This window comes from Arvicanthis niloticus, chromosome 8, assembly GCF_011762505.2.
Source record: "Arvicanthis niloticus isolate mArvNil1 chromosome 8, mArvNil1.pat.X, whole genome shotgun sequence".
NCBI classification, from domain to species: Eukaryota; Metazoa; Chordata; class Mammalia; order Rodentia; family Muridae; genus Arvicanthis; species Arvicanthis niloticus.
Genome location: NC_047665.1, coordinates 9486330 through 9501414, shown reverse-complemented (window position 1 = coordinate 9501414; position 15085 = coordinate 9486330). Strand labels below are relative to the sequence as shown.

General features: G+C 42.4%; 1 protein-coding gene across 3 annotated transcripts in view; it reads left to right on the top strand.

Annotated features, from left to right (window-relative positions):
* The window catches only part of Simc1 (SUMO interacting motifs containing 1), a 46504-nt gene that overhangs the window by 28181 nt on the left and 3238 nt on the right, over positions 1–15085 (top strand). For all 3 annotated transcript variants that reach the window (XM_034509837.2, XM_076939001.1, XM_076939003.1), the window contains 5 exons: positions 3498–3652; positions 7504–7656; positions 9318–9446; positions 12953–13109; positions 13226–13310. In XM_034509837.2, the coding sequence (XP_034365728.1) occupies positions 3498–3652; positions 7504–7656; positions 9318–9446; positions 12953–13109; positions 13226–13310 (679 nt within the window). The remainder of the gene's footprint in view (positions 1–3497; positions 3653–7503; positions 7657–9317; positions 9447–12952; positions 13110–13225; positions 13311–15085) is intronic.

The following is a 15085-nucleotide window of genomic DNA, read 5'->3' as shown; positions in this document are numbered from 1 at the left end:
ATATATATATATATATATATATATATATATGTATTTATTTATTTAAATGTATGGTAGATGAGGACCAGCATGGTGGCCCACCAGGTGAAGAAACTTGGTATCAAGCCTGACAGCTGAGTTTAATCCCTTGGACGAAAATGGCAGAAGGAAAGAACTGACTTCCATGAGTTGTCCACACACGTGTGTGTATTTATATGCATGTTCACAAACATATGGACACATACCCAAATAAATAAACAAACATGATAAATATTTAAATGAAAATTTTTGGTTTGCTTTGCTTTTTGGTTGGTTGGTTGGTTGGTTTTAAGACAAGATTTCTCTGTGTACCCTGGCTCTCCTGGAACTTACTCTGTAGACCAGACTGATCTTAAACTCAGGACTCCTCCTGCCTTTGCTTCATGAGTGCTTGGGCTCAAGGTGTACATCACCACCAGTCACCACAAAAGTCTGTTTTGTTTTTGTTTTGTTTTGTTTTGTTTTGTTTCCCAGCAGTGAATAATGCTGGGAAGATGACTCAGCAAAGAGTACTTACTATGCAAGCACAGGGACCTGAGTTCAAATCCCCAGAATCCATGTAAAAAGATGGGTTTGGCTGTATATATCTGTAACCCTGCACTGTGGGGGCAGAGACATGAGGATTGCTGGAGCTCAAATGCCATTTAAGTGAGAAACATGTCTCAAAGGGATAAGGACAAAGTGAGAAAGCAAGACGCCTGCTGTTCTCTGCCCTACACACACACACACACCAGAACAGAAAAAGGATAGTACATGCACATGTCAAAAGTGGGTTTTACTAGAAAAGGGGCAACAGTTCCAGAATTTCATGTAAATATAACTTTTATTCTCCTGTTGAAATTGTTGTCTCCAAAGATTACTGCCTCTGCTAACCTATAGGCCTAGTCCTGGAAGCTTCTAGCCTCCATGCAATCTAATCTAGGTCTAGAATGTTTTCAGCCTCTGAGACTTACTGCTGAATAAGTAATACTGCTCACTATTTCTAGTTCTTTCTGAATTCTAGCTGGCTGATTCAGCTCAGCTGTTCTGGCTCAAACTCTCCAAGTTGACGTATTCAATCTAGCTGCTCCTTGCTGCCCCTGAATTGCTCTGCTTGGCCTCATACTAACTTTGTCAGTCTATTCTAATCTTCTGGCTCCTTCCTGTTCTCTGGCTCATCAGTCTTCATCATTGTCTAGCTTGTTCTCTCTCTGTGACTGTCCTGGTAAAACTGCCTCTTTTTTTCCTCGTTTCTGTGGTGCTCCCTTACGTAGCCTCTCTTTCCTGTCTGTTCTTGTGAGAGCTGGGCATATCCTATTCTGTCAAATCTCTGATCAGTCACTTTGTCTGCTTTCAAACATGCTTCCTTCTACAAACTACCTTTACATTCATTGTTTTGGATTAAGGGTGTGTGTATATTCCAGCCAAAGGGATTAAGGATGAGTGCTAAGGGCTGAGCCACACCACAACTAGAAACAGTTTTGTTTTGTTTTTTTTTCAATAAATAACAAAATCTCGGGGTTCACAATGTAATCAAATATCTTGCAACACTTTCAAGCCATGCTGCTTGCCAGATGTATTACCCTAAAAAGTTCAATTTGTACATACTAGAGAAGGCACTTTCTTCAAATAACTAGTGCTCAAAAAAAGTTACTACCCAAGAGCTCATTCTCCAGAAAATAAAAATAGATAAAGCCTTTAGCTAGATGAAGAAAAAGGAACATAATATTTAAATAAATAAGAGATGAAAAGGAGCTAGCACGTTAGCACCATGGATACATAAGAGTTCATTAGAGGTGAGTTTATCAACTAACTGTATACCCCCCCACACACACAAAACAGTGATCATAGAAGAAATGGGTAAATTTCTAGACATATATCTTCCTATAAATAAGTAAATCATGAATAAAATATAACTACCACCTCCTGTGATCCTATAAACGCTCATGTGCTAAAGGCTTTGTAGTGACAAAACACAGAAATATAAGGAAGTGTTTTTGTTTTAACCTCAGGTGTGGAGATGTGGGGCTACTTTGGACGGTTTACAGCAGCTGACAATGATTTGCCTTGTGCTCTACCAGACGCATTGCTTTGTCAGCTGCAGATAGGTTTTTGTGATTGTTTGACATTTGGAATTCTAGAAAATTTTCAGAGGGTACATAAATGCAAAGGGAGGAAGGGTTGGTGGCCGTAGTCTGTCGGGTTGGTTGCTGTTTGTTAGTAGTCAAAGAAGTTTGTTAGTGCTCAAAGAAGAAACAAAAGGAAGGAAATGAGATGCAGGGCTACCCCGCCTCCCCATAAAGGGTGGGAACAAGAACCTACAAAAATAGCAGAGACCTACTACTAGGAGGTTTTGTCCCCAGCTTGTACCCAGCTTGTAGAGTTGGTCCTTAGTTGGTGACTAAATAGAGGGCAGTAGTAGCATACACCTTTAATCCCAGCACTCTAGAGGCTGAGGCAGGTCATCTCTGAATTTGATGCCATCCTGGTCTACAGAAAGAGTTCCAGGACACTGAGGATTATCTTGAGGGGGAAAAAAAAAACAAAACAGAAAACAACAAAGTGACAGAATAGGGGGTTTATGGTTGATGGTATTAGAGGAGGTCGGAACTGGCTGGAGAAAGTTGGGTGCTAGAAGCATTCTGGGACATTCCTATGAAGAATGTATCTTCTCCCACTGTGAGGTAGTCCTTTGGCCATGATGTCTCTTCCTTGCCAAGAACTAAAAGCCAAGAAAAACAAGAGGAAAGAAAGTAGCCATTACTGGGGTTGGGAGGGGTGAGAAACGAGCACCACTGTTGAATCAGTTTTGCAGAACCAAGCTTCTGTAGCCTTACACATGACTATGGGCAAGCTGAATATTGTACCAGACTTCCTCACAGTGACAAATACTGGAAAGAATTGAAAAAGACAGGTTTATCTGGGCTCTTGGTTTCAGAGATTTCAGTCCATGGTTGTCTGGTTCTGTTCCAAAGTGTAGTGAGACAAGCATCCCAGCGGAAGAGTCTGGCAGTGAGGAAAAGTTGCTCACTTAATATTCAAAAAGGGGGTTGGGAAAGTAATATCCCTCTGCAGGCATGCTCCCTCCACAGGCATGGTCCTGGTTCATCTGCTTAGGCCCCATCTCCTAAGGTTCCAAAGCTTCTAAAATAACACCAGATGAGGACCACTGCTTCAAAACGTGAACCTGTGGAGGATATGCATTCAAACTATAATACTGTCTTAAAATGGCCAAGATAGAAATTTACTATAGTATATGTTTTCCAACAGATTTTTAGGCAAGAATGTGAAGAAATGAGTCTGAGTCATTGCTAGTGAGATTGTGAGTGGTACAGCCGCCTGGGAAACAGTTGGGAGTTTTTATTGCCGTGACTCAGAATACCTATTGTCTCCCAGCAATCTCTCTCTGATACAGATAAACGTGCTGACTCATGGCAGCCCACACTTTCCTCTCATCCAAGAGACTGAAAAGCAACCCTGACTTATTATTTCTTCCACAGGGACAAACTCTGCCTGGACGCGTTCTCTTTCTACGCTATGTAGTGCAGACCCTTGAAGATGACTTCCAGCAGATCTTGAGGAGACAGCGGCAGCACTTACAGCAATCCATTGCAAACACTGTCCTGTCATGTGACAAACAGCCCCACAACGTCAGGTAATAAGATACTAGAACTCTGGTGTGAGAAGACTAGAGACTGTAGTTGTAACAAGTGCAGTGTGTTAGTCAGCTTATGGTCACTGTGACACCTGTGAAAGACAGTTGATGGATTTATTTAAGTCCACAAATTCAGAGCCTTTGATCATGGCAGAAGCAGCCAGGAAGCAAAGGAGCTAAGAGGAAAGGGCCAAAGCAGCAAACAGCCCCAAGGCCACATGCCCAGCGCCGCAGTGTCCAGCTGGGCCTGTCCACTGTCTTACTACCTATCTCAACTGCTAGTCCGATGTTGTATCGTCAGGAGATTGGACCATTCCTTAGAGAAAAGTTTCACGCTTATGAGGCCTAATTATTTTAGGAAATGCTCTCACAGACACTAGTCTGCTAGGTGCTCAAGATAAACCCAGAGACTATAAGGGGATGAGATTTTCCTCATTACTAAATACTATAAATGGGATGAATACCAACACAGTGAAGAATCAAAAGAAACTTCTTTAAATTGACCATGTGGACTCCTAAGTAACAAGGATTATTCCTTTATTCTGAAGAATATATAGAAAGGAAATGTTTTGAGAGTTCGTACGTCTGAAAATACCCTTTTTTCTCTCATGTTTTGACTAATAAGTAGGCTAAATATTTTTAGTTTGGTTTACAGATTTACTTTTATGCAAAACTTTGAAGAACTTGTCTTCTAGTGCCAGAAGTGCTGTAAGAAGTCAGAAGCAGCTGGAGATAAGGCCCATGGTGGAGCGCTGGCTGCCGCGGCTGGGTGGTGGCTACTTTGTGACTTCCTCTTTCTTCCACCTTTTCAACCCCCTAACACTAGATAAGAGAAAAAGGGGTAGAGGGGGAGGAAAGAGATCCCTGAATAAATTCAGGATTTGGAAAGGGGGTGACTTTAGACTACTTCCTGCTGGTTGGGGTGTCTTTGGGTCAAGTTTGATCTTTGTTCTCAGGATATCTAATTTCTTCTTGTTATGTCTTCTTTGTACACAACTACTCAGCAAACCATAACTGACAACCAACCACCAACCCTGCCTCTCCTAGCATTTATATCCCCTCTGAAGAGCCCCCAGAATTCCAAATGTCACACAATCACAGAAACTGTCTGCAGCTGGCAAAATTACACCCCAACCAGAGCATGAGGCAAAATCCTAGTCAGCTGCTGTGGACTCTGAAGCAGCCCCATATCCCACACCTGAGATTAAAACAAAAACATACTCTTAAAATATTTCTGGAGTTTTGTTGTTGTTGTTTTGTTTTGTTTTATTTTTTTAAGAAAGTAAAATTCCAGAATTGTCATTACAGGCTGCTCTTTCAGAGGTCCTGAGTCCAATTCCCAGCAACCACATGGCTCACAATCTATAATGGGATCTGATGCCCTCTTCTGGCCTGCACTCAAACATGCAAGCAGAGCATATGTGTGTGTGTGTGTGTGTATATACATATATATGTATGTATATATATTTATATTATGTATTATATATTATATAAATACATGTTTAGAAATCAGAAGCAGGGTGGGAGAGATGGCTCAGTGGTTAAGAGTATTGGCTGCCCTTCTAGAGAGCCTGGGTTTGATTCACAGCATCCACACGGCAGCTCACAACCATCTGTAACCCCAGTTCTAGGAGATTTGACCCTGCCTTCTAGCTACTTGGTTACCAGGCACACACACACACACATAAAATAAAAAATAAAGAGCTGCCTAATTTTTATCAGTTATAACATATAGGGGGAAAAAAGCCAAATGGAAACGGCATGGTCCTTTAATTCCAGTACTCAGGAGGCAGAGACGGGGTCTCTCTGAATTCAAGCCAGCCTGGTTTACAAAGTGAGTTCCAGGGCAGCCAGGGTTACACAGAGAGATCCTGTCTCAATGAAACAAAACAAATCAAGAAACAAACCAACCAAAGGGACTGGAGAGATGGCCCAGAGGTTTACAGTACTTGTTGCGCTTCCTGAGGGCCCAGGCTTGAGTCCTAGCACCCATATGGTGGCACACAACCATCTGTAACTCCAGTTCCAGGGGATTCAACACCCACTTCTGGCTTCTGTAGACACCAAGCAAACGTGGTATACATACGTACATACATACATACATATACACACACGCACATATGCAAGTGAATAACCATGTATATAAAATAAATGTAAAAAATTTACTCTTTATAAAAAGGGGTCTTAAGCTGGGCATAATGGCATAGACCTTTAATCCCAGCACTTAGGCAGAGGCAGACAGATTTTTTTGAGGCCAGCCTGGTCTATAGAGTGAGTTCTAGGTCAGCCAAGGCTATACCTTGAAACCTTGGGGGAAAAAAAAAAGAGGAGGAAGAGGAAGAGGAGGAGGAGGAGGAGGAGAAGGACCCTCGCTGTTGTAGGCCTTCACTCCCGCACTGCCATGCACTGCACCCAGCACCTTGTTGGCCATTCTAAAGTGACAAGTGATCTTTCATTTATGGAACATAGTTCTCCAAGGGGCCGCCTTACGAGTTTCTGTTTAAAATTAGCAGATAATATTCCATTTGTAAAGCCTGGACCCACACATCTCTTATCTTTTCTAATTGTCCTCTAATTCTGTGTATAACACCTGTTTTTCCTGTTAGTTGCCTTTGCCGGGGGGAGCGGGGGTGTTTTGGTCTCTGGTTTTTTTGTTTTTGGTTTTTGAGACATGGTCTCTCTATGTAATCCTGGCTGTCCTGGAACTCACTTTGTAGACCAGGCTGGCCTCGAACTCACAAGATCTAACCTGCCCCTACTTCCTGATTATTGGGATTAAAGGTGTATGCCACCGCATCCAGGTCAGTTCTTTTTACTTTTATTATTCCTAGAGTTAACTGTGGCTTTAGGAGGGGAATAAGTCCGTGTATGTATTCAATGCCACTTTGTTTTAAATCTTGGTTACTTAAGCAATTAGTAATCATCAAAATAAATATTAACTTTATGAGATGTCTTTGCCTTCCTGATAGAACCTAAGGCCTAAATAAAGGATGACTGCAGTACACATCCTCTGAGCCCCAGTTCTTACCTTTAATAGATGATGCGTGGTGCTGCATGGTGATGGAGAGCCAGTGAAGACCTACCTGGTCAGCTAGTCCCGCTTCCCACCTAGTTAGGAAGTGTCGCTGGTCAGAAAGTCATCTTTGCCTCCCAAGGTTGGGTGCTTTCCGTAATTATAATTTATGGGTGCCAGTTGTGATTGTCTAGTATTTAGATTAGTAAAGCACTTGATGTTTCCAGAGACAGGTAGACCTTGGGGGCTCTGCCCTAATGACTGTGTTAATTCCTTGATGAATTCACAATACACATTATTGGTATCGGCCTAATTAGACTGGGTAGGGGTCACAGGGTGAGGGTTAAACCCAATGCTATAGCTCATACTGGCCACCTCCTACCTTCCCTCTGCCATGTTGTGCCTGACTGCACAGGTCCAGGCAGCCACTGACTAAACCCACTTTGAGCTAAGATAAATCCTTCCTCCCTCAAGGTATTCTGTCAGGTGTTTTCCACAGCAAGGATAAAATAGTACTAACATATAATTTCTAGGAAAATATTTGTTTAGCCCACTGGTAGAATGCCTGACAGACGGGCATGCCCAAGGTCCTAGGCTCAGTCCCCAGTACCACAGAAGGAGAAGAAAAATGTTGATATTTCAGTTAGCTTTTATAACCATGCTGCAGTTTAATGTGTGACTTTGTTAGACTTGCTTCAATACTGAAGACAACCTCAAGGCCTCTTGGTTGCCTGTGGAGGAATCCCAGGTTGGGAGCCCGTGTGAGCCAGAGTGCAGTCTGACTCTACAGACACAACAGCTGTACACACCTTTCTTCTTCATCTCTTCTGAATTCCAGAGATGTTATCAAGTGGCTGGTCAAAGCAGTGACTGAAAATGAATTAACTCCACCCCAGGATGAGACTCAGACCTCTCCAGGAACAGGACTCTTGAAAACTAGCAGTGACCACCTGTCTTCCCAGCCTAACCTGAACAGGAACACCAATCAACTGTAAGGAGCAAGCAAAGAGTTGTCTCCAGGGCTTTGAGGGTTTGGTATCTAACAAATAGGACTGGTTCTAATAACAGCGTGCCCCAAATTACAACTGTTGTAACATAGACTTTTCTCAGGGGAAAAAAAAAAGACTTCTCTAGGCTAGGAGTATAATTACGTAGAATTCTTGGGTAGCATACACTAGGACCTAGATTCCATCCTCAGAAAAGAAGGGAAAGTGCTTACAGGTTCTCACTGCTAAACCTCCACCTTTGAGTTCGCATTCAGAAAGTGTTACGTCTCTCTAACTCCCGTTTGGGAATATTAACCAAAGTCCTGAGGCTGCTGTGCTGGACACCACTTCCTCTGAAGACACCCATACCACACAGCCCTTTAGACTCCCATTGATGTGGTCCTGCTCCTTAGACTTGTGACTCTGATCTGTCTCCTGCCTCCTAGCTGACAAGACCTCCAGCTCACCTGCTCTGTTATTTTCTTTTAAACACTAATGAAATTGTCTTTTTTTTTTTTTTTTTTTTTTAAAAAAAAAAAAAAAAGGACTTGATCAGATTTGGACAGAGCCAGTATAGCAGCTGACAGATGTCTCATCGCAGAGTCAGAAGCTGGCCTGCTCTTTTCTATCATTTTGTCACTGTCTGCATCTTCTCTGAAAACAATGCTCTTCCACCGTATAATAGGTGTTTCAGTGAGTACTGTTGAGCCAAGCTCACCCTTCTGAAGTGTTGCTTAGCCTCCCAGTGCTGTGTCTGCCTCTCTCCCATATTTGTGTCTGATGGGAGAGAAGATGAGGGTCCACCACTGGAAATTCTAAGGCTAGTCTTGGTAAGAACTGTTGTGTAGTAAAGAAACCACTAGTAGAAAATTTACATGATGAAGGTGGAGAGATGGCTCAGCAGTTAGAGCACTGACTGCTCTTCCAGAGGAACCTGGTTTAATCCCCAGCCCCCACACAGCAGCTCACAACCATCTGTAACTCCAGTTGCAGGAGATCTAGGGCCTTCTGTTGGTCTGTGATGGCACCAGGCATGCACGTGGTACATAGAAGTAATATGTAAAAAAAAAGTAATTGAAATTATTAAAAATTCAATGACAAATGAATGTTTTCTACAACAAAGAAATTAATGTTAGTCACCTTGGACCTTTTTTTTTTTTTTTCTTTTACAAAATAGAGAAGGTACAGCGTAGATGGTCTTTCCAGTTCTCTAGACCCTTAGGATTGTATGGTTCTACTTTGACCTGAAAGCATCTTGCTTATGTAGCTCACCCTCAAATTCTAGAAGTTTCAAATAGGAGCTGGCAGAAGGTTTCAGAAGGATGGATTGCTGAGCGCAAGCAAGCTAAGGGCTGGATTGTTCTGCTTGGCCTGTGTGTTGTGAGGACCTTCTAATAGTCTCTGTTTGTTGTTGTTGTTCACTTGGGTTTTTTTTTGTTTGTTTGTTTTGAGATAAAATCTCAATAGGTAACTCTAGCAGGCCTGAAACTCACTACATAGATCAGGCTGGCCTGCCTGCCTCTGCCTTCTGCGTTCCAGAATTAAAGGTGTGCACCTTTACACCCAGTTGTCTCTGTCCTTGGTATTCTCTGGTGGGGACCTTCCCCAACTTCAGGAAGCCTCTCCATGTCTTCCCACTCACTTGTCTTCTATGTTCTGGATCCAGGATTGTGTGTCAGCTTCAGAGGATGTTGTCCATCGCTGTAGAGGTGGACAGGACTCCAACCTGCAGCTCCAATAAAATAGCCGAGATGATGTTTGGGTTTGTGCTGGATATCCCTGAGAGGAGCCAGAGGTGAGTGTAGTTGGGTCCACTTGTTTTGGTTTTGGCTGGTTTCTCCATTAAAAAGAAAGCTAAGCTGGGTGGTGGTGCACACCTTTCATTGCAGCACCCGGAAGGCAGAGGCAGGCAGATCTCTGTGAGTTTGAAAGCAGCCTGGTCTACAGTGAGTTCCAGGACAACACAAAGGAACTCTGTCTGAAAAACCCAGAGAGAAATCTAAAAGGTCACTTATTTTTAAATTAACTTTTTTTTTTTTTTTTATCTCTGCCTGCTAGAAACAGAATTTCAAGAGGAAAATGCCAAATGTTAGACCAGCAGCCAGTACCCCAGGAAGGAAGCAGAATGGGGTACGGAGTTGGTGATGGGAGCGCAATGTTGCTGGCTGCTGGCAGTGAAACTCCTGCCAATAGCATCAGGGGAGGAAGGAAAAAGCTTCCTTATCTGGGCTCTTTGCTCTCCCACTCAAGTGACTGATAGCCAGGCAAAAGGCTCAGAGGTCCTTACCATTTCGTGAGCCAGAGAGAAAAGAAAAGAAAGAAAGGAAGAAAGTCAAGCAAGCGCGCACACTCACACTCACACTCTGGCCAGCCCCACCACTTGTTTCATCAGTTTCACAACTGCACATGCATACTTATATACATTCACACCTACATACTTATGAATGCACAAACAGAGTTACACATATATACATTTGGTGGATGGAGCACAGCCCCAAAAGCCACTTTTATTTTTTTCTTTCTGGCAATTTAAACCTTCTTAGACAGAAGTTTATAAAATTACCTCATAGATAAAATGTTGCACAAAAGGGGAGTTAACAGAAGGATGTTCAAAGCAGTGTTTCATTCTATAAATTCATTATAAGTTCAAAGCAAGTGTCACATGGCCTTGCTTTACCATAGTGCACTCACTTAGCTTTGACCTAGAACAAACATTTTCCTTGATCACAGATTTGTCCCAAGCCTATTTCTCTCCTTAGTGTAATTTATGAAAGCTCACTGTATTCCTTTTATTATCCAGCCTTTACTTACTATTCTATGAGGAGGGGGCACATTCTATTATTGATCCTAACATTATAACATCTCTGTGGGAAAACAACTAAAACCATCTCCTTAAATTTTCTTCCTAAAATCATTTGAACCATATTAGGAATTCTATAAAGTAATTAATTCATCTAAACAGCATTAATTATAAAATTTCATCTTCATGTTGATCTTCAGGAAATTCACCCAGTAAGGTGGGCTGATGCCCAGGAATCACTAGCTACATAATGGCAGGAAAAGCACATTAGCAATGAGAAGCAATCCTGGGAGGAAGTCTCTGGTCTGGGCCTCTCCATAGTGCACCCATCACAGTCATATAAAAACAGTGGGCCATCTCCAGGAAACTCACTTGCTTGCTATAACCTTTCCTAGATGGCTTCTGTCAGAAAAACACAAACTAATCAAAAAGGGAAGAAAAGGCCGGGCAGTGGTGGCGCACGCCTTTAATCCCAGCACTTGGGAGGCAGAGGCAGGCAGATTTCTGAGTTCGAGGCCAGCCTGGTCTACAGAGTGAGTTCTAGGACAGCCAGGGCTACACAGAAAAACCCTGTCTCAAAAAATCACAAAAAAAAAAAAAAAAAAAAAAAAAAAAGAAAAGGGAAGAGGACTACATCCATCTTTGATGAAGGAGGTTCCCAGGTAATTGTGTGTAGTCAAGGTATAATTTCTTGACACCATCAGATCCAAAGTCTCTCTACCATGTCAACTTGATTAACAAGTCATCCTTCAAGTTTAGACTTGGAATAGACAAAAACAATATAAATAAAAACTAAGATTTCTCAGAAGGGGCAAATTGGCCACCTGCCCAAACTATACTAGAAGATACATAAAGTGGCCTTTAGTTTTATTCATTATTAATTCAGGTATAATTTCAATTTTATTTTCTCACAGTTACATTACACAGGTTTATAGGTAGTACTCATGAGTACTGAAAAATACCTGACCTGTCATTTTCCAGAGGCTTGTTGGTAGTATATAAAATCTTACAAGCTTGGCAAGACGGCTCAGTAGGCAAAGGTGCCTAATGCTAAGCCTGACCATCTGAGTTCAGTTACTGGGATGCACATGGTGGAAGGAAAGAACTGATTCCCACAGGTTACCCTGTGACTTCTACCCACATGCCTTGACATGAACAGACATACACACAAGCAAAATTAATAATTAAAAATGTAAAGAAAAAATCAAGATGGAAGATTGTTTAAAAAAATAAAATCTTGCAAACTTGATAAATTCAGCTATTCTAATAGGATTTCTTGTCTTCTTCGTAGTTCTCTTAGCCCTTCCTACATATGCAATCAAGTTGTCTGCAAATGGAGTTTGACATCCTTTTTTTTTAAAGATTTTATTTTTTATTTTATACACAAGTGCTCTATCTGCATATATGCTTGTTTGCCAGAAGACACCCCATTACAGATGGCTGTGTGCCACCATATGATAGGAACCGAACTCAGGACCTCTGGAAAAGTAGACAATGCTCCTAACCACCAAGCCATCTATCTCCCTAGCCCCTTTTCGTCCTTTCTAACCTGTATGACTTTTTTCTGTTTCTCTTGCCTCAATACACCAGAACTTTCAAGTCAAATGGTAGAGAAACAGTGCATGCAGATATCCTCTCCTGTCTTTATCCTAGGGGATCCAGTCAGTATTGAGCAGTACATGTAAGGGTCCTGTAGATGTTGGTAGGCAGCTTATCAGACAGAGGATGAGTCTATTTCTACTCGACTGGTATTTTTCTAAAAAATAAATAAATTCTGAGGATTCCAGCATCTGCTGACGTAATTATAATTTTTCCTCTTTATTCTCTGGATGTGGAGAATTATGTTAATTAATTTCCTTTTTCTGTGTTGTTTGTTGGCTGGCTGGCTGGCTGGCTGGCTGGTTTTTTTCCAAGGTCCTTGACTGTCCTGAAACTTACTCTACAGACCTGGCTGGCCCCAAACTCAGAAATCTTCCTGCCACTGACTCCTTAGTGCTGGGATTAAAGGTGAACACCACCACACCTGGCTTGCTACATTATTTTATCTTGATTTCTTTTTAATTTCACCTCCATTTGTGAAGAATTTTGTTTGTTGTTTGTTTGTTTGTTTTGCTAAATATAATTTCTAATTGCTAAGTGCTTGATTTATTTTAAAGATGTTTGAGTGTGGTATCTGTGATGAGAAGCATTAGAAACTTCAGGTCAAGGGTACATCCCAGTGATGGAGCACAGGTCCCTGGGTTCAGTCCCCAACTGGCTGGTCTCAAACTTATGATCTTCCTGCCTACCACTGGAATTATGGGTATGCACCAGGATACCTGACTTTGTCTTTTTCAAATGTCAAATATTGTTCCATTATTCTGTAAGTAGCTGGTTTATTAATAAATCCATTTCTGTCTGCAAGCACTGTTGGTTTTGTAGACCTCCATTACGTTAGCACATTGGGAGGTGGGGCTACATGCTCTTTAAATGTGCTCTGCTTCTCCCTCTTCTCCACACAGGGAGATGTTCTTCACTACCATGGAGAGCCACCTTCTGCGATGCAAAGTCTTAGAGATCATATTCCTCCACAGTTGTGAGACTCCAACCCGTCTCCCCTTGTCTCTGGCCCAGACCCTCTATTTTCTGAACAATTCCACATCCCTGCTCAAGTGTCAGGTACGTTCCTTCCTGCTTCAGAACACTTCCTCCTGATTCTGCTGTTGGGCATCAGAGTAGAGATTTGGAAACTGTAACGGGAACCATTGATTACCCGCTGCTTTTACTGTCTGCAGTCAGATAAAACCCAGTGGCAGACGTGGGATGAGCTGGTTGAACATCTGCAATTCCTGCTGTCCAGTTACCAACACGTGCTGAGAGGTAAGGAGCACTTGCTCACAGCAGTGGCCATTATCCCAAAGGAGCGCTTCTCAGATCATTCTCACTTGATCATGTAAGTAAAACACCATTCTGGGCAGGTGTGGAGATACTTGCCTATAATCCCTGCACCCAGGAAGCTGAAGCAGGAGGATGAAGAGTTGACGCTTACATAGTAATAGTGTGTCTCAAAAAATAATATGAGCTGGAAAGATGGCTTAGTAATTAAGAAAACTTACTGCTCATATAGAGAACCCAGCTTCAAGGTCCAGCACAACATGGTAACAAACAACAGTCATACAGTTCCAGGAGACCGAATGCCCTTTTCTGTCCTCCATGGGCACAGGATGTAATGTGGTGATGACACAGAGAACATGCTAAAGCATCACACATCAAATACAAATAAGTATTTTTAAAATAATAACGAAATAAGACTTTTAAAGCATTGTTTCTTGATAACTACTATAGGGAACATAGCTGGAATCACTGTGATATGAACTTTCTTATAACAGCTGGTGATAATATAGTGGTCCTCCTGGTTATTAGATTGTACAGATAAGCATAACTCCTAGCATGAGAGCCCTGGCTTCTCATGACACCTTTGTTGGATCAGTTGCTCATGGACTACAGCATAACAGCTCTCAGCACTGTACAGAAGAAGGGGATGCATCTCTAGCAAGACGGACCCATCTCAGCACTGTACAGAAGAAGGGGATGCATCTCTAGCAAGACGGACCCATATCTTGCAGATGTGAGGGACCTTAAAGTGCCTGGGGCTGTGACTCAGGGGCAGAGCATCCGCTTTGAATCCTTCAGTCCGTGGGTTCAGTCCCAGTACTGCCTGACAAGCAGAGGGAGAGGGAGATGTTGGGAGAGTTAGACTAGGTAGCCTGCAGGAGGCATGCAGTGGACGATGATTCAAGGACCATGCCAAATCACACACACTGATATGCTCAAGTGAGAATTATTATTTTACGGTTTATTGAGATCCTTGTCAAAGCTGAGGAGCTGGCAAATGAGCCCTTAGGAAGGCTGGGCTGCAACTTGGTTAACTGTTCTCTAAGCCTTCGTGACAGACACCCTGGGTTCAGCTGCGGCCCAGCATAACCAACGCTCAGGTGAAGTCAGAAGAACCAGACTCAAGGTCACCCTGGGCTACTTAGCAAGTTGTCACTAAAAATGTTTTAAGTCAAATTACTAAACACAGGGTTTGGTTTTGGTTTTTTTGGTTTTTTGTTTTGTTTTTTAATTCTGTGTAGCCTGGACAGGTTGGAACTTGCTATGCTCTGTAGACCAAGCTGGTTTGTTTGGTTGGTTGGTTTGGTTTTTTGAGACAGGGTTTCTCTGTGTAGCCCTGGCTGTCCTGGAACTAGCTCTGTAGACCAGGCTGGCCTCGAACTCAGAAATCCGCCTGCCTCTGCCTCTGCCTCCCAGGTGCTGAGATTAAAGGCGTGTGCCACCACTGCCTGGCGCTTTTTTTTTTTTTTTTTTTTAAGTTGTTTGTAGCTCTTTTTTCAGATTGGACTTTGTTTTGTATTTCAAGATTATCTGGAATTTACTAAGTAGTCCAGGCTGACCTGAACACAGATTCTCCTGCCTTGAGTTCCTAGGTGCTAGGTTTACAGGCATACACTACCAAGATTGACATAAAACGGGAACCTTACAAAGGAGAAATGGGGCATTTCCCCTGAACACATTGGACTTTGGACACTGCCTCACATGCCAGAGCTTATGTCCCTGCTCCAGTCTCACAGAAGTGCCCACACATCCAGACTGAC